We start from the raw sequence: 19,936 nt of genomic DNA on the forward strand, positions 1-19,936 counted from the left end.
AATGGATCAACTGAGGGGCCAGATACATCTCTCGTTGAATGTTTTCCTTTTTCTTAAGAACATGACTTTAAGATTTTGTTTACGTGGAGTACACTTTCTTCCTAACATTTTTTTTGTCCAACATTTGTCCAGAATTTTAAAGGACAGTGCATACCATTTGGCAGCACTTTAATGGTGCCAAATAGCACTCTTTTATGCCTGTGAAAATGTGTTTATTTTTGGCATTTTTCATGGTTCCAACTAAATAATTGTGAAAAAAGGATGTGTTTTTGTAATATGCTGCTGGTAACAAAGTGATATTAAAAAAAATTCCAAGAAAGTGGTTCCGTGGAAGCAAAACAAAAATGCATACATGGGTGACACTTAATACAATAAACATTACTTGAGACCAAAAAAATAAATAAATAAATGTGTGAACCAATCTACTTCCTTGGTACTTCACAAGCTGCCTAACGTTTAGCCAAAATATGAAAAAATGTCATTAATCTGTTGCTACAATAGCAAGTCATGGATATTTCCACAAATCCTCTCACTGTTACTTTTCTGCATATTAGAAAGATTATCACTAACACAACAGTACTGTAAACACTGGTGGGTGGACATTTTGTCTGGCGCTGCTTATGGAGACAAGAAATTAATTTAACTTAAAGTTTATTTTCCATATTTGGCCACTTAACAATAAAACAACAATGTGCACACATGCAGCAGTCAAAAAAACAACAAAACGATGAATTTTTTAATATACCAATGCTCCATCTTTCCACAAACTTTCATAAAAATATATCAGCCTGGAAGCTTGTGCCTAAATGTGCCAACAGACAAAAAAAGCGACAAAAACATAACCTCACTGACTGAGGTAAATACACAGTTTGCCTTAAAATCACTGTGAAAGTCTCAAACCTTTTGGAATTAGGAAAAGAGGTCTGGTAAATAGTGCAAATTCAGCATGACATAAGGCAATGGCTGTTAAAGCCTTGAAAACTGATCATCTCTATCAGAATAAACCAGCTGTTGGTGCCGGGTGTGTTCCTTTTCTTTCTTCAATCTCAGTGTCCTCATCAACATGCCCTATGTTGGGAGCAGCCACTTGCTCATCCACTCCCTCAGACTCCAAGGGTGCTTGAGGATCCGTCTCAGGCACTACTTGGTTTAAATTCCCAGGTACCGTTTCTTTTTCCTCTTCTGTTTTGCTTATGTCACTTGGGATACCATCTTCCTCCATTAGCACCTCATCAATATTCATGTCTTCCTCCGTCTCTGCAGTGTTCATATCTTCTTGTTCACCAAATGTCATGCCTTCTTCTGCTGCAATAACATTTGTGTCTTTTTCTGTCTCACCAAGTTTCGTGTCTTCTTCTGGCTCCACCCTGGCATCTTTTTTTCCCTCAGCAACCATGACAGCTTCATTCTGTTCAGTTAAAGTTGTTTCTCCATCTTCCTCTTCATCCCCCTCTACTTCTTCTTCCACCACAGTCTCCTCTTCTGCAGTGTCATCTTCATCCTCCTGCTCCTCCTGGCTGTACCCCAAAGTATCCCCAGGCTGCCAATAATCATACAGTTTATCCTAGAGAAGGGAAAAGACCAGCATAGCCAATAAGATTATAAAATTATCTTTTAAGACACAAAGTAAACACATCCTGTAAAGAAATTATTTAAATAATGTGTGTGAATACTGTACATCGAGAGGCCTTGTCCTCTGAAGGAGCATCTGCCACTTGGTGTAGATCCTTGCCACCAGATCCTTCACCTGGAGAAAGAAGAGGAAGGCAAGAGTTCTCATACAGGTTTATGTAGCACACTAAAAATGTCATTTATCAGAACCTCTGAAAAGAAACTTGCAATGATTTGTTGATATTTCTGATGATTCATATGAATATATTTAATATAAATATAAAGTAGTACAGATGTCTCTGGCATAGAGTTTCAGCAAGTTAAACGGGTTCCTAATCTGGAAATATATTACAACTGTCTATTAGGTCTAGCCTCATCTATACTGTTTGCTAATCTGTGAAATGCTATTAAGCAGTTTTGATATCTTGACTAACAGATCTGTGTACAGTGTTATCTATGAACTGAACTTGAAACATTTAATTTTGGAGAAAAGGCTGCCATTAGGAGGAAAGAGAAAACTCCTAACGCATTAACTGTGGGGTAAGTTTTTCAAATTAGGAACTTAAATACATGGGGGGAAAAGCACCAGATTTACTTGTGATCTCAGGTCAATCTAAAACAAGTTGAATCTGATGACAAAGATGCAAAAATGCTGGCAACCACCAGTGCTTCCCTTCTATGTCCTAGTAGACACACCTATTGTATCAATTTCTAAATCCGATGTCACCTTGTTCTCTGGTATCAATTTGAAGCTTCTATGTTGCCCCGTTTTTGAGTTATCGCATTTAAAAAGTTAAGTGTCTACCCACCTGCTCATAATGTCGATTAAAAAAGCCTTTTACAGCTGAGAGGTAATAACTGATATTCTGTCTGCTTAGTGTTACTGCTAACAAGCTACTGGCGAATGACTAGTCAAGTCATTAACATTCAAAATAGTTTTGAGCAGCATAGGCCTGGACCAGCGGCTCCCATATTTGGTTAAAAGTATTGTAGATTTTATTTTGTGAATTGCAGAAAAACACACACACAAACACACACTTGTTAAATCATGCTTACCTTGCTGCGATAAAGACATTTTTCACTCTCCCTGATGTCACATTTAACATGCGTTTCCAGCTCAGTTGACAAAAACAGCAGCTGCTTCTGAGGGACAGAAAAAAAAGGAAAGGGTTTAAACATTCAATCAAAATCAGGCCAATAACATCTAAAAATCAGATAAGACTGGAAAAAAGAATTTACCTTTTGGTGAGCGGGAAAAAACTGAAAGTTGGATGCTTCATTTGCTAATGTCAGAAGGCTATAGCACAGGTAGTAGGACTGGAAGAAATGATAAAAGGATCTTGGGTCAGAAAAATCATTTTCAAAATGATGTCCAGGTGTTATTATGGATGTAAAACAAGTCAAGGTTGGAACATTTTGCAATTCAGACTGTAACAAAATGATCACCTGCTGGTCTAGTGTGCCCAGGTCTTCTTCTTTATCTTTCTGGTTCATTCCAGAAGAGCTCGTCATGTGTCGGAAAAGGGAGGAAGGTTGCATGCGAGGAAGGTATGGCCTCAGTTCAGAGAGCTAAATACCAAACAAAAACCAAACTCTATTAATTAAATTGATTTACATATTTATTGTGCATATAGGCTTCAAATTCCCCACGACCCTGAGGATGAGTGGATTAATGTACCGGTACATAATTTAAAATTACATGTGAGAAGTGTTTCAAGCGCTGGGTTTAAAGGAAACTGCCAAGGTTACAAGTTAACCCAATTACCTGAAATTCTCTTTCCACAGGTTTGTATTTGCAATTTCCATCCAACAACTTAGAAATCATGCACAGGCTTAGATGTCGGCGCAACTCTCTGTCCAAATAAAACAAACATAAAAAGAACATTTTTCTTTTTAATGGTATGGTATTGTGAAAAAAAAAAATCAAAAAAATTAATAAATCACAAAATGCTGAAAGTATTTGTTTTCATACTGGCTTTATTTCACTTTTACATGTCTTCATGCTATTCTGTAGCTCAGAGCATAGTAGGTTATAGTGCTGTATTATGGGATGGTAAATCTTGTGAATATCACAAGCAAAACAAGACATGCTGATACATGAAGTATCTAAGCCCTTTCATTTTCACTTCCATCAACTGCTGGCTGACAAATTTCTTAGATTCAGCTGTGTATATAAATGCATAAATAAATCAGAATCAGATAAACACAATAATCAGAAAATCAGTATATCTAGAAATTAAGTATATATGAGTAGATAGTGAAAAAAGAAGAAGGATAAAAAGACTCACTTTCCACGAATGTTGTCAGGCAGGAGATGAACTAATAGGCACATGTTGTGGTGATCATCTGTCAAATCCGTGAGAGCCAGGCAGATTTTTGGCAGCTAAAGACATAAAGCAAGTAAATAAAGTTTTTAAAGCCATACAAGCCAAGAAGCTGAGATTAATAATCTGGAGCTTGGTCGTTTAGTACTTTGTATTTAATGCAAGAATTATGAAACAAATCCTAAAATCTGTTGTTAGTCAATGTAAAGAGTATAAAATGAGAAAACTGAGCTAATTGTTAGAACGTGTTAATATTCTAAAGCAGATTAATTACATGTCTTCATAAGGAACAACCATACTATACACCACTTAGGGGATGATTAAACACAACAGCTACAAGAAAACTGTTTGCTTTAATGTGCCAAACTGAAATGTGAGGAAATAAAGTGCCAGACAATGACATTTATGCACTGACCAGAGCGTCCCAATCCCTGATGTTGTTGACAATTTTACACAGCAGAGGCTCCAGTGCCACACTCGACTCGAGGATGAGACGCGTTTCCAGGCCGATGTGACTCATTACAGTAAGGATCAACAGCAGCTCATTGTCGCTGTATGCACGTGGGCACAGACCCATGCAGTAAGACAGGTACTATAAACAAGATTAAAAAACAAAACAATGAGTGGTGGAGTTGTACTCAATCTGCTAAGCTCTCAAACGTCATCAGCCATTTATTGTCTACTACCTTTAAAACATTACTGCAGTTGTGTTCAGGGAAAGTGGTCTCTTCCTTGTTGTGGGTAGGACTATCACTTTTGATGTAGACGTCCTCCCTGCAGAAACACAGAAAAATTCAACTCCTTTAAATTAAAAAGTGACCAAATAAACAACTTTCAGCTCACGTGTTATAGTTTTATATAGAAGGTAACAAAAGGAATGAGCGAGTCATATGGTGATGACACTCACAGCAGATCTCCTTCTGTGAATGGAGGTTGCAGATTCTCATAAGGGAAGAGTTTAACAAACGGCACTCCCATGTTCATCAGGACCAGCGTCACGTCAGATAAACTGGGAACCCACACTTTAAACTGCTGGTTTCCATATTTCACTGTGGAAGTATTCACACCAAGAACTTCAACACTATGTACATTTTAAAGACAAACTACCAAAAGCTTAGGAAGGACAGCACTGACCTATTTGATAAGCAGCAGTCAATGCAATATCACAGAGGGCCTGTAGCAACTTCTCAGATATCATCCTCTCACTATGGACTGACATCATCTGATGAGATCGACAAAGAATTACTGCCCAAGCTTAAACATTTGTACAACAAACACAGTGCGGGTGTGTGTCAGACCTACCTTGAAAAGGAAACGGGTAACCTGAGCTGGACAGGGTGAGCTAGAGTCATAAGCTTCCTGAAACAATCCGATATTCACATGCAATCGCAGCTGAGCTGGGCTGGACCTGATGTAAAGCAGGAGAGTGTAAGTGGAGAGAAAGATCAAAGTTATTCATTATTTAGGAAAACTAAGAGTTGAAAATGAGTGTGCAAACTTAAATACATCCCTGAGTGCAGTGTGTTGGATAGGACTAACTGTGCTAATTTACCTTTTTACTAAGTGCCTTCAGGTCAAACTGTAGTTTCTCCTGACAAGACCTAACTTGTTGTTCATTACCCTGAGAGTAAAATGTCCTCAGTGAAGTTTATCAGAAGGCTCCATATTAGATTATGAAAAAGGTACGTTGAGGCCTTAGGATATGTACAAAAAAGCCTTTCGTTCAAAGGTTGTCACGCCACTCTGAAGTACAGTGCACACTATTGACAAATCTAATAAACATCAAGCACAGAGTAAAGCTGCTGTAAAAAATATAATAAGCTAAGACCAATGTTCCAGGTCTTAATTTAAACTTGTGTATTTTTTTAATGCTATTGGTATACAAGACAGATTCCTTTCTGTATGTTATTGTCAAAATTTGTTATCAGATTCTTGGTGTTTATGCAGGAAAAGGAAGTATTTGGTTTGGAGTTCCCCCAGACTAATGAGTAATTTATGCAAATAATTTGGTGTTTAAAATTTAAAAAGCCAACACAGAGGGACTCAGAAGAACTTGACACTTCCAAAAATGGCCCTCTACCTGACCTTATTCAAGTTGCTAACTTAGTGCATACTTCAAAAATATCTCCCATGCTTCTGAAGATTCCTCATATCTTTGTTTTTTGGGGGAACAAACAGCATGCACTAGAGTTATCCTACAGTCAAACCGGCTGATAATAAAAGCATCCGTGATGTCCACTGGAGGTCAAAAGCAGTGTTTGAAAAATGTCATTAATATATAAAACTAAAATTAGCACAGAGCCCAGTAATAGTCACACTGAACGAATGCCCATAGCTGCAGTGTTATTGGATGTTTACTTCTTACAGAAAGCTGAACTATCAATAGGGATGCACCAATACAACTTTTTCTGAATTCCATAACCATATCATGGGTTTGGGTATCTGTGATACAGTACTGATTCAATATTCAGTATTAAATTAATAAGCCATATTCCTCACTCTCAGGAAGAGACTGTGAACACATATTAATACTAATAATAATATTATAAACTAGAAAGTGCATTTTCTGAAGAAACTGCAGTGTGAATGCTTGAATCTGAATGTATGCACTGAAATGAATTAATTGCTGAATTTTGAGTTAAAAATATTGAATGAGATTAAAAAAAAACAAAAAAAAAAAAAACGAATTTAACCTGAAAACAAAGGTGCTGAACTGCTAAAAGCTGAAGGTTACACAGAAGAAGGAGTTGGAAAAAAACTGAAAATGTTTTAAATGTAAATTAGAAAACCCTAAGAAATGAGAAAAGAACATTTAGAGTCAGAAAACATCTGAATGAATATTAAAAGGTCATATTCTTTGAATCACTGAATGACTCAAATGTGATCCCTCCACTTTGATCCACACAGTTTAAAAAGTTTAAATGCCTGAGCTTTGAAAGATACGGGGTTGGAAAGAGAACAATAATGGCGACAATTTGAGGGTAAAATGATGGCTGTAACACTGTGGACACAGCAGCAGTTGAAAGAGAAGTGCTTAAGATGAATCTTGGTACAGTGGCAGGCAGAGCTCGTTAAGCAGGCAGGTGTGAGCCTGGTTGCTATAGTGACCGCACCCAATGGCTCCATACACACGGACACAGACATGCACCTCACTTTTGCTGCTTAAAATGAACAGAAAAGTCAGGCCGAAACAAATCGTTCCCAAATGAAAAGTAAAAGTCGTATTGACAAAATTCTTTCACCGTGAGTGACAGCAGCTTCTAGTCTACTGAATTCTCAGTTTTCATGCCTGTGGAGTTTATTATATGGACGTGGTGACAGTGGAAAGACACCATGCTCTTCTGATTTTCAAACGAACCTTCTGAGCCATTTTAACATTAGAGTCTATGGAAGAGTTGGAGGGAGGAGGCTGTGCATTGGTGACTTTCATGAAAGAACCATAACACCTAGTACAATAGTAAACACATTGGATGAAAGAGGACAGCCATGGCTACGTTTTGAGGGTAAAATCATACCTGTAGAGCAAACGCTGCGGACACAGCAGCAGTTTTAAAAAAGATTTTAAGATTTTTTTTTTTTGCTCCTCTCACTCTAGCAGTTGAGCTGCCTCACTCTAGCCCCAACATTCCGTCCCATACACACCCATTATAAACTCTGAAACGGGTGAAAAAACATCATGAAACTTAAACTGGAACTGAAGAAAAAGTATAATAGATATTGAAAAGATAAATACAAGTTGAATAGTTGAATGTCTTGTCTTCGTTTTAAAGTTTGAATGGTGGCTCTATGTGAACGTATGTTGAAGTAGTAAGAGTTTAAAAATGAGTAAGTTGAATGAGAATTTGAAGGGTCTCCCCATTGAAATACATGGGAAATTTTTGTTGAATAAAGTTGAATAAAATTAAAAATATAAATGTTAAAAATGAGAAAAATACAAGCAATCATGTCCAAAAGAATAGGAATCTAATGGTGTTTGAATGGTTTTTCTAAGTTGAACGGTTTTGAAGGAGTAGGCTTTCAAAAAACGTACGGAATAGATAATAATAAAATAGAAGAATAAAGATTAGAAGAACAATACTGTGAATGCTTTTCAAGCATTCACACTAATTATCAAAAGTAGCAAGATTAATAAGCGTACCTGAAACCCAAAAAACAACATCATACATAAAGAAAACACACTCTATAAATCTCAGTAAATTACACACGAGCTCACTGCTAACTATATTTTATATAGTTCAACAGACAGACTGTAACACTCCTCCCAACAGTTACACACCGAAGAGTCTCTTGCTCAGCTACAATAAGCACACACAAGCTCTCAAAGGGCCATAAATGATCTTTGAGTGATTCTTAAGGCTACACTTCACTCTCCAGCCAAGAAACAACGAGTCTCATAGAAGCTTCTTATTGATGAGAGCTCTCACTATCTGCTCTGTGTAGCTGTCCTACAATGACCAGTGGTTAGGCTTCCACATGTTCCCTAACCCTCCACATCATACCCTACCATCATCATTCCCACATGCCTACTCCTCCTACCATTATTAACTTCAGTGTTGCTAACTTTGTGCGTTTTTGTTATTGTTTTTTGCAAATAGATCTGGTGACTTTTGGGACCCACTTAACAGTTTATTTTCAAGAGACTGAATCCTCTGTTCATGATACACTATGCAGGACTCATAAAACCTCTGTTTAAGTAGAGGTAGATTTACATGGTTGCTGACATAAAATTTCAGTCAGTCAGTCAGAAAATCAACCAGTCTACATGCATTCGACTGGGTCCCTGAGGATGTTCTGTGGGAGGTACTGCAGGAGTATAGGGGTGTCTGACCAGTTGCTACGAGCCATTCAATCCTTAAATAACCATTTCAGGAGCTTGGTCCGTATAGCCGGCAACAAGTCGGACTCATTCTTGGTGGGTTTTGGATCGATTCTGTTTATAATTTTTATGGACAGAATTTCTAGGTGTAATCAAATGGTAGAAGGCTTCCACTTGGGTGGTCTCAAAACCCTGTCTCTGCTTTTCATGACACGGTTCTGTTGGCTTCATCAGGTGGTGGCACTGGAGCAGTATGTAGCCAAGTGTGATGCGGTGGGAATGCAAGTCAGCACAATCAGGCCAATGTCCTCACCCCAAAAAGGGTGGAGTGCTCCCTCCGGGACAGGGACGAGTTACTGCCCCAAGTGGAGGAGTTTAAGTATCTAGTTGGATTATTATAGTTGGATGAGCAGGCGACCATATACCACATGGCTGAGAGCGGCCGGCCTGGGTTCGAGTCCGACCCGTGGCCCTTTGCCGCATGTCTCCCCCTCTCTCTTTCCCTCCGATTTCCTGTCAGCCTTCACTGCATCTATCCAATAAAGAAAAATAAAGTATCTTGGGGTCTTTTTCACGAGTGAGGGGAGTAGGCGATCAACAGACTGGTGCTGCAGCTTTGGATAGTGATGGAAAGAATGAGATCACGGATACAAGCAGCAGAAATGAGCTTTCTCTGAAGGGTGGCTAACCTCTCCCTTAGAGATAAGGTGAGGTGGTCAGCCATCTGAGAGGACCTCAGAATACAGCTGCTTCTCCTCCACATCGAAAGGAGCCAGTTAAGGCAGTTTGGGCATCTGACAAGGACACCTCCTGGGTGAGGTGTTCCAGGCATGTCCAACCAGGAGGAGGCCACGGGGCAGACCCAGGACATGCTGAAGGGCTTATATCTCTTGGCTGGCTTGAGAATACCTCTGTGTTACCCTGGAAAAGCTGAAGGAGGTGGCCAGGGAGAGGGAAGTCTGGGCTTCTCTGCTAAGTTTCTAGCTGAATTGGAAGACCAGTTTACCCTTTAAAGCTGAGGCAACAAAAATGCCCCCAGAGGTTAATTCAATGTAATTTGTCCAATTAGTATTCAAGACAACTTTAAAGAAATTATAGATGAACAATTGTTGCTAATGCAGTATTTGGGCAAAGGTTTAAAATCATCAAAAAATCATGCACTCCAAACAATAATTACTTACATATATCTAATTTTTAGTACAAAAGTACAACAAATGTTGCCCTTTCATTTTTACACACAGAAATTCAGCTCACCACAGAAGAGTTTTTTGTGCTGTTCCCTGTGGATTGACCAGGCACTGCCTGAGCTGTAATGTATCCTGGTCAAAGATCTGACCAAACTTCTCCAGGTTGAACACTTCTTCTCCTGGAGGGACTTCTTTGATTGCAGCAGACATCAATGAATACCGCTGCAAGAATTCCCTGGTAAACAAATTCGAGCAGTTCACAATTTAGCTAACTACAGTGAAAACACGGTTCCCCAGAGACAAAATATAAAGTGGCAGCATGTCTTTGTGTGCCTTACTGTTGTTCGGAAGAAATGCCCTCCTCTCGGTTCTCCTCTGCTTCTTCATATTCAGCTATCTTCAACAGGTCCTCTTCACATGCAGTTAGCAGTTGTCTCTCAATCTCTTTTGATCTAGTGAATAATGCAGAGAGTTTCGTGAAGATGCTGTAGCTCTTGAAATGAAACGGCAGTGAAACTTTATGAACAACTCACTTTTTATTGTTATTTATTTCCTTCAGTATTTGGTCAAGATTGTTCTTGTAATTGCCTGACTTTGTTGTGGATTGAAATGGTTGCTGTGGAAAACAACATGTGATAGTTAACATCCAAATAAAGTTTTACTGTCCTTTAGCTCAGCAAGCTTATTTTTATACAGTAACAACTTTGCGTACAACAAAGACCAAGACATTTTACTTACATTTTTTGACTGAGAGCTCAGACGTCTAGGTGGACTAGGATCTGAGAATGTTCCCTTCTCAGGTGTATCTGGAGGTTTAGTAGCACGCTCCATCATCTCTTCCAAGGAAAGTAGCTGCTCATCATCACTGCTATGGGAGCTTTGGGTTAGATCCACATCTACTGCAAAACTCAGCCCCAAGTCCAGCTCCACATCTATGGGATCCTCTTCATTTATCTGCTTGTTATCACCTTTACTTTCCTGCCCCTTCAGTGGTAGAGACTGACAATAACTGGAGGTAGAAGTCTGTTCAGCAGCAGCACTGTCAGTCTCTACAGCACCTGTACTCACTTTTTTGCAGAGGAGAGATGGATTTTGGTCACCCTTAAGCTGCCTGTGTGAAGAAGGGATGGGGCTGTTTTTGGTGTCCTTATCTCGAGGAGGTGGTATTAAGTTTTCCAGTTTTACCCGTGTTAACGTTACAGTTGGAAAACTGCCTAGTGGATTAGGTAAAGTGGACGATGCTTCAAGAAGAGGACCGGTTATTTTGCAGTTTTGATGTTTCTCACAAGAGGACTCAGTAATTGAGTTGCTGGAGCTTCCTGCGATGCTGGATGAACCTTTCTCTGTTGTTTTGCTTGTTTCCCCATCTATCTTGGGTTTTACAGTCTTATTTGAGGAGCTAACAATGTAAGTCACAGGATCAGGAGTGAAAAGATCATTGGCGTCATAAGAAGCTACAGGTCTTCGTGAACGAGAAGCTTTATTCCGCTCTCCTGTCCGACCAGTCAAAGAGCTCGAATTTGGTTTCGAGGTTGATTTGTGAGGGCTACTGCTGAGTTTTCTGTTTTCTCCTCTGGGATTACTTCTTTTCGGGGTCTTGACAGAGCTACTACTGGAAGAAAAACCAGAGTGGTGACTGCCTAACTCAGCAGGTGAAGAGCTAGTAGTGTCCTTCTGAGGAACATCAGAGTTGAACAAAGTGCTTGATTTATCCCTTTTATTTTTTTGCTCGCTTGTCTTTTTCACACTTCCCTCATTTGGCTTTACATGTGATCTCATTTCCTTTAACTGTGGTACATGACTCTGAGAATAATTTATAAATGATTCCTTTGCACCTGTTGATGTTATTTTCTCTGTACATTCTTTATGCAATGATGACTTGCAGCATGACTGAGAAGATCCAACAGTAGATGACAGCTCTGAGCATGCTGACTGTCCACGTGCCTGTTCTGTAAGTAGATAGCCATCTGTGGTTTTGTGTTGGTTTGCTGACTCTGAAGAATGCATCACTGACGGCTGAGGCGCAAGTGCAGTGGGAACAGTGGGTTTTGTTGTCTCCGTTTTGTTTGAGTTTGCCCCTTGAGTACATGGTTTCTTGGCATTCTCTGAACCATATTCATACTCGCTGCGCCTCTTGTGTGATGAGAAGTTCAAGTCCACTGCTGGAGAAAGGAAAAAAAAAGATGATATTTTCTTTTGAACAATATTGAGGGTTCATTAATGTCTACAAAATGACCAGAATTTGATAGTTTTAACTTTGTCTTAAAAAGGGTTTTACTATCCACATCAGATAAATGTACCTCAATCTGTTCACAAAAGAATGATAGTCTGCAACTGCAGAAATTTACTGGCAGCTATTCGGATAATAAACTCATCATTTCTTTTAAAGGATAAGGTTATACATTTTATGATTCCAGGCTTTCAAATTTACTATTTTTTTTAGAGTCACAAATAGCAATCAGACAAAACCACATATGCAATGGACACCCCCCCACCCAGGTATTATATTTTACAGCTCAGATGAAAAAGTCTTTCTTTTTTTTTTAAACATTTAAATCAACCAACAAATCAATCATGAAAATATCTACTGCAGCTCTATATGTCACATGAAAATAAAGAAGAGTAGGTGATATTTTTTGTTTTAAGCATGAAGAAATTCCTAAAGGGACATCTGAAGCACAAATTATAGTGACAACAGATCAGGATTAGGGGATTTTTTAAAAGCCATACTTCTTAAACTTTGAATTCAGGTTTTCAATCCCTGCCACAGGTGTAAAAACTTAAGCACCAAGCCATGCAGTCTACCTTGACAAACATTTGCGAAGGAATGAGTCAACCTAAAGACCTCACTGAATTCAAGCATCTGTTGTAATGGGATGCCACCACTGCAACAAGTCAGGTGGGGATATTTCTTCCCTCCTAGATATTGTATGATCAACTGTAAGTAGGACTATTGCAAAGTGTAGGCGTTTACAAACCAGAGCAACTCAACCACAAAGTGACAGACCACATAAAGTTAGAGAGTGGGTGCTGAGGCACATAGTGCATTAAAGTTGCCAACTCTCAGTAACTTCACAGTTTTAAAAACCTCATCTGACATGAACATCAGGACAAGTACTGTGTGTTTGGAGTGTGATAGTATGGCATAGGTTTTAATGACATGAAAGCATTATGTCATCAAGCAAACTGCCAATAATCAGAGTGATGTAAAGCATGCACCACTGGACCGTGAAACAGTGGAAATATGTTCTTTGGAATAACAAATAACATTTCTCTATCTGGCCGTTGACCAGTTGACCCATTAGACAAGTTTGGATTTGGTGAATGCCAGGTGAAAATTACCTGCCTAACTGCTTTATGCCAAGTGTACATTTTAGAGGACGGGGATAATACTTTATGGGTTGTACAAATGATAATAATAATAACGTTGTTGCAGCATGCCAACCATACAGTCAGCCTAGTACAATTTGTTTTCATCACTTAAGACAGTGGTTCGGAAACTTTTTTTGCTAGGCTCCCCTTTGTTTTACAAGAAAAATGTTCGGACCCCCCCCACAAACACATCCTCCAACCACACACACCCATATTTTGCTCCATTGTGGTTTATTTCACACCTCAAACATTTAGTAAACAATTAAGCAAATGCAAGCAATCTGCAAAAAATTACAGGTAGTAATAAAATAAACTACTAACTCTTTTATGCTACGTTCACACCTACACGGGTATTTTTGAAAACGCACCCGTTTCGTCCACACGTAAACGGTGTTTCGAATCACTGAAAACTGAGATTTTTTTAAAACTCCTTTTTTGTATTTACGTGTGGACGAGGAATACAGAGTTCGTCATGCAACGTCAAAGGTATGTGCCTTTTTTCACGTCACGCTGTGCGCCACGTTGTTTACATGAGATGAATTGCAGAATGACAGATAGAGACAAAATACTGTTAATCTGACTATCTTCAGTTTTTAAACGCTTACATACACACACGCAGTTACTGTCCCTCCATTTACAAAGGCAGAGGCGTCGCGATGTAATTATTTTACGTGTAGTTGTTTTTTTTCTGTGTAATAATGTTCAACATTGCTATCAATACATTTTTCAAAAAATGCCTCTGTGCAAAATGAGTTCAAAAACATAAACAACTGTGAGATACTGTTTGTCCGAGATTTGAACCCAGGGAACAAATCGTGGCAGGATCAGCCTGATATTATTTGTATCCCACTGTAACTTTACTGTATAAAGAGCTAACATCTCCAAAATGTCAGGAGTAGTTAGTTATTATCAGAAGTGTTTGTGAACCAAAAATCAAGAATGTGGGATACTGTTTGTCCGTAATTTGAACAGCCCAGCGCGTGCTCCCCACAATTGGAAAACCAATTCTGCAGGGGAGACCTACCTCGGCACTTGTGCAGGTGAAACCAAAGGGAAGATATGCTTCACCATATTTTCTAGTCTTTGGCTTAGAATGAAGTTGGTTTGGAAACATATTCAGCTATGCTTCATCTTCTGTTTTGCGTTTGTGTGGGCGCCCTGTGCTAGCAGTGTCCAAGCATTTTGCTTTGTTTTTTTCCCCCTTTTCATACCCCCCCACATTACCTGCAGGTCAGTGATATTTTCAGTGTATTGAAGCTACAGGACTTAACAAGCAATACTGCCAAACATAACCTATCTGAAAGTTTAGAATTTACTTTAAATTACAATATTACCTGAAATTAACTTTTCACTTGAAGGTGTTTGCTCCTGTTGCTGGCTCTGCAAAAAAAAAGACAAAAAAAGTTAGTGACCTACTTAAGTGATATTTGAACAGCAATAACATTGTGGCTATGCAATTTATCTTATAAAAAACAAAACAAGTGACAACCAGTTCAGAAATTATTTCTTTAAATAAACAGACTTAATAAATAGCTAGTAAATGCACTTTAACTTATTTAAAGCTGTTTTCTGCATGCCCTCTGGTGCTAAACTTTTCTAGACAATACCCAATTAACTTGTATGAGAAAGAAACAAATAATCAAACCAGCTGAATCAGGAAAAAAAACAACTGTCTTTAACCTGCCAGCTCCATTTTATAAAGTCAATTATAAAATTATAATAATAGCCAGTTTGTCTTATGGAAACTGAGTGCTCAGTTTTCTTTCCATGCTCTGCCACCCCTCGCCTAAACCAAATGTAATATTTATATACGTAATATAAATATATAATATTTACAGTAATAAGAACCAAAGAGATGCAGACAATCTCCTGTTGTGTGCTACATGTGAGATTGGGTTACACCAGCCCATATCAAAAAAATCTAATCTCTTGACAATGTCCACAGTTCATGTGTGAAAACAGCTAAATACCTTCCAACTATTGCCAGTTTCATAAATTTTAATCATAGTTAGTCTCAGTATTGATTTTGTTCACAAATATTTTAATATCTGATTCAGGTTTAAAAAAATAGATATTATGGTGGTGTTGCAAACTCAAAAGGTAGCAACAAATTCTCCCTGTTTGTAAGTCAACAGGTGCTCTTAAATTGCCTTACTTCTGTGTTAAATAACATACAGTAACATGTTAATAAGACATGTCTTCCTACTGTCTTCCTTAAAAACCATTTTAAATTTAGAAATTGCTAAATAGTAAGATGAAAAAAGGGCAATTAAGTCTGTTTATAATGCTAAATCATTGATTTAAAAAAAAAAAAAAAAAATCATGTTGCCGAGGCTGGCTATGTCATCTTCTATCCTCAATCCAACCAAGTAATGAAAAGCTCTTAGCCTGACCAGCCTGGCATAAGACTGGAAAGGTAGAAAGCATTCATCATGATTTCAAAACTCGAAATAAACTTTGTGTTATTAAATATATAAAAACTTTACCTGGGAAGAGGCTACAGAGATATGCATGATGGGTAAACGACTACTGTCGGATGAGTGGGGTTTTGGATGGAGATGGTAGCCCTGCGAGGGCCAATGGCTGATATTAGGATACCAGCCTTTTGAGTATGAAGGGGACTGTGGGTGAACTTCATTGGGTGCTCTGTAGTTGAATGATGGGGTTGTAACACTCACAGATGGTCTGTGCAGCTGGACCGTAGGTATAGAATATTCCACATCACTGGACTGAGCCTAACAAAACGTTAAGAACCACATCAACTCAGCATAACTAATCATATTTATCATAAAAACACTCAACCAGAACAAAATCTGAGTTTCTCCTAAAACCGTATGAAAAAAGATGAAACAATACCTTATCTGATTCTTGTCTTTGTGTTGTTACAGTTTTACTTTCTGAGCTGGATGAAGAAGCCTTGAATTCAGTCGCTTGATCTCGGCCTATGTGGGAAGATGGCGATTGGTTGATAGCCACTGGAAGCAAAAATGTGTCAAAAGATCCTGGCTGATGGCCTCCTGGTATTGGGGGATTTAATGACATCCTAATGGTACCTGGATTGTTTGGCACAAGCCCTGGAGGTTGACCAAAGTGTTCTGGAGGACCCAACCTTTCCTTTGGCATAAAATAAGGTCTTTCCACGGGGGAACCAAGATTAAGTGAATTGCTTGAATTAAATCCTGATGAATGGATTAGTCCTGGGGGATGATGATTTTGCCAGTGTGGACCAATTCTGTCCCTGTAGCACACCTCAGGTGCCTGAATTGGCAACATTCTCCTCTGTGGTGGATTAGAAAGCCGGTTAGGGACCCGAGAAGGCTTCATTGGAGTCTCCTGGTGAAAAGATGTGTTGGATAGGGAGCGCTGCTCAACAACAAGGTCCTTTACTAAGGTAAAAAGGAAATATGATGCATGCATTATGGTCTTTTGAAGAACCTGTTACATTACACCTTACCCATTTACTGTACTTACTAAGGATTATCCATCTGTTTTTTGGTTTTTTTTTTTAATTACAGGTCTGAATTTGTTTTAAGAGAAAAGTAATGACTAGCTTACCCTCTTGTGTTAAGCTTTTACAAGAGTGCCAAAAAGATCTCCCTCTGACAAACTTATTTTTCTCAATTCTGACTCTTTGGTTGGCTCAGTTGTTGATTTAACTGCTCATTGACAGTCCCACAGCATGAAACTGCACAATAAGTGAGACTATATAATAAAACAAACAAACAAAAACTTACATCATAAACATTACAGTCGAGTGCTTTATTGCACAGTAAGTAAAAGCATACACATGAGAGGCAAAGTCTCAAGGAGCAGGTAAAAGTAAAAATTTTTAATGAAAATTAACACTCGACCTGTCACTTCGACTCACCTTTACTTCTCGGTGAGAAGCAAGCTCCAAGTGGGCTGCAAAAAAGACAGAGAAATGGGAACTCAACATGTTTCTATTAACGTTTGAAGTTAGCCCGGTCACCAAGCCGACGACAATGACGCAACTTCAGTTTTTGTTTTATTTTTCTCCCCACACACAAAAAAATGAGAAAAAGAAGACGTCCAACAAAGCACGAGTTAACCTTCCACAGACAAAACGAGGGAGACACTTGCTAGAGAATTTCTGTTTGGCTAATGGCTACCAATCACGGCATGCTATTTGAGGTGACAACATGAGATCAAATAGTTTCACGCTTTGACATGTCGTGATGTTGTTTTGACATAAAAATGTCTTATCGCCTGAAATTAACATAACCTAGCAGTGTCGCTTGAGAACCTCAGTCCCAAACAGACGTCAACAAACTGGCTAGCCGTTAAATATTATTACCTGTCAATATGCTAGGAGCTAGAGAAAAAGAAAGCTAAATATGACAGCGTTATTCATTAGCATCAGTTCCTTGCGTCGTGTTGGACTCGCTTTAAGAAGAAACAAAGCCATCTATGAACGTTTTATTTTAGAACCTACATAAACGTCTTTCTGTAGCTAGCTAGCGAATAATAAAATGCATAATAAATACTAGCATGTCGTTTGAGGAAGTAATGTTTAGCTAGCTGGCTAACGCGCGTGCAAATGACCAGTTAGCAGTTATTCATACCGAGTGTCTCCTTAGTTTTCTGTTGCTTTCCTCATTTTGAGGACTGGGAAGTCTGTTTGCAACTACATACGGCGGCAATAACAAGTTACTGGTGATTCCCGGTGCCACAAACATCCTCTCCCGCTTGCAACCGCTTAGACGACACGAACTGCATCATGGAACTTGGAGTTCAAAAGTATTTCACTTTAAAGGAATTCTTTCTGTAGATGTTCAAACTATTTCCCCAAGTCTTTTTCCAGTGCTTCCGAAATAAGATAAGATAAGATAGAACTTTATTAATCCCTCGGGTGGGTTCCTCTGGGAAATTCGACTTCCAAAAAAAAAGCACAGCAACGACCGAAGTTACAGTTACAGAATTGTTATATATATATATATAAAAAAAAAAAAACACCCAGCACGCCCCTGCGTGCTGGGTATATATATATATATATATATATATATATATATACACACAGTGGGGCAAAAAAGTATTTAGTCAGCCACCGATTGTGCAAGTTCCCCCACTTAAAATGATGACAGAGGTCAGTAATTTGCACCAGAGGTACACTTCAACTGTGAGAGACAGAATGTGAAAAAAAAATCCATGAATTCACATGGTAGGATTTGTAAAGAATTTATTCGTAAATTAGGGTGGAAAATAAGTATTTGGTCACCTCAAACAAGGAAAATCTCTGGCTCTCACAGACCTGTAACGTCTTCTGTAAGACGCTTTTCTGTCCCCCACTCGTTACCTGTATGAATGGCACCTGTTTGAATTCATCATCTGTATAAAAGACACCTGTCCACAGCCTCAAACAGTCAGACTCCAAACTCCGCCATGGCCAGGACCAAAGAGCTTTCGAAGGACACCAGGAAAAGTATTGTAGACCTGCACCAGACTGGGAAGAGTGAATCTACAATAGGCAAGCAGCTTGGTGTGAAAAAATCAACTGTGGGAGCAATCATCAGAAAATGGAAGACATACAAGACCACTGATAATCTCCCTCGATCTGGGGCTCCACGCAAGATCTCATCCCGTGGGGTCAAAATGATCATGAGAACGGTGAGCAAAGATCCCAGAACCACACGGGGGGACCTGGTGAATGACCTGCAGAGAGCTGGGACCAAAGTAACAAAGGTCACCATCAATAACACACTACAACGGCAGGGAATCAAATCCCGCAGTGCCAGACGTGTTCCGCTGCTGAAGCCAGTGCATGTCCAGGCCCGTCTGAAGTTTGCCAGAGAGCACATGGATGATACAGCAGAGGATTGGGAGAATGTCATGTGGTCAGATGAAACCAAAGTAGAACTTTTTGGTATAAACTCAACTCGTCGTGTTTGGAGGAACAAGAATACTGAGTTGCATCCCAAGAACACCACACCTACTGTGAAGCATGGGGGTGGAAACATCATGCTATGGGGCTGTTTTTCTGCCAAGGGGACAGGACGACTGATCCGCGTTAAGAGCAGAATGAATGGGGCCATGTATCGTGAGATTTTGAGCCAAAACCTCCTTCCATCAGTGAGAACTTTGAAGATGAAACGAGGCTGGGTCTTCCAACATGACAATGATCCAAAACACACCGCCTGGGCAACAAAGGAGTGGCTCCGTAAGAAGCATTTGAAAGTCCTGGAGTGGCCTAGCCAGTCTCCAGACCTCAACCCCATAGAAAATCTGTGGCGGGAGTTGAAAGTCCGTGTTGCTCGGCGACAGCCCCAAAACATCACTGCTCTCGAGAAGATCTGCATGGAGGAATGGGCCAAAATACCAGCTACTGTGTGTGCAAACCTGGTAAAGACCTATAGTAAACGTTTGACCTCTGTTATTGCCAACAAAGGTTATGTTACAAAGTATTGAGTTGTATTTTTGTTATTGACCAAATACTTATTTTCCACCCTGATTTACGAATAAATTCTTTACAAATCCTACCATGTGAATTCATGGATTTTTTTTTTTCACATTCTGTCTCTCACAGTTGAAGTGTACCTCTGGTGCAAATTACTGACCTCTGTCATCATTTTAGGTGGGGGAACTTGCACAATCGGTGGCTGACTAAATAC

The 19,936-nt window shown here is 39.2% G+C and overlaps 1 protein-coding gene across 7 annotated transcripts; it reads right to left on the bottom strand.

The window, feature by feature from the left end:
• Window positions 1–634: 634 nt before the first annotated feature.
• slf2 (SMC5/6 complex localization factor 2) lies at window positions 635–18,127 on the bottom strand. Of its 7 annotated transcripts, none has more exons than XM_085477710.1 (21): window positions 17,894–18,127; window positions 17,179–17,213; window positions 16,167–16,643; window positions 15,797–16,045; window positions 14,645–14,690; window positions 10,677–12,100; window positions 10,472–10,554; window positions 10,277–10,390; window positions 10,006–10,173; window positions 5,238–5,343; window positions 5,070–5,157; window positions 4,843–4,984; window positions 4,622–4,709; window positions 4,351–4,527; window positions 3,900–3,994; window positions 3,377–3,464; window positions 3,058–3,180; window positions 2,851–2,928; window positions 2,668–2,754; window positions 1,679–1,747; window positions 635–1,564 (listed from the first exon to the last, which is right to left on the bottom strand). In XM_085477710.1, exons 3-21 carry the CDS (start codon window positions 16,632–16,634, stop codon window positions 995–997), a joined length of 4,263 nt encoding a protein of 1,420 aa, XP_085333836.1. In that variant the 5' UTR covers window positions 16,635–16,643; window positions 17,179–17,213; window positions 17,894–18,127; the 3' UTR covers window positions 635–994. The 7 variants fall into 7 exon arrangements, with proteins under 7 accessions (XP_085333836.1, XP_085333833.1, XP_085333834.1 ...); XM_085477707.1 differs by having other exon boundaries at window positions 16,167–16,696; XM_085477708.1 differs by lacking the exon at window positions 17,894–18,127 and adding an exon at window positions 17,626–17,823 and having other exon boundaries at window positions 16,167–16,696.
• Window positions 18,128–19,936: the final 1,809 nt, after the last annotated feature.

This window comes from Copadichromis virginalis, linkage group LG13 (genome assembly GCF_057382275.1).
Source record: "Copadichromis virginalis isolate Kocher_CV1m ecotype Utaka linkage group LG13, C_Virginalis_male_GT1.1, whole genome shotgun sequence".
In the NCBI taxonomy this organism is placed as follows: domain Eukaryota; kingdom Metazoa; phylum Chordata; class Actinopteri; order Cichliformes; family Cichlidae; genus Copadichromis; species Copadichromis virginalis.

What these genes read in the sequence shown, in the direction of transcription:
- slf2 (XM_085477710.1), bottom strand. Translation starts at nt 16,634, where the DNA reads ATGAAGCCTTCTCGGGTCCCTAACCGGCTTTCTAATCCACCACAGAGG. An exon ending in TCTCTGTAGCCTCTTCCCAG is followed by an intron (nt 14,691 to 15,796) that starts GTAAAGTTTTTA and finishes TTTTTTTTGCAG; the next exon opens with AGCCAGCAACAGGAGCAAAC. An exon ending in TGAGCTCTCAGTCAAAAAAT is followed by an intron (nt 10,555 to 10,676) that starts GTAAGTAAAATG and finishes TGTTTTCCACAG; the next exon opens with CAACCATTTCAATCCACAAC.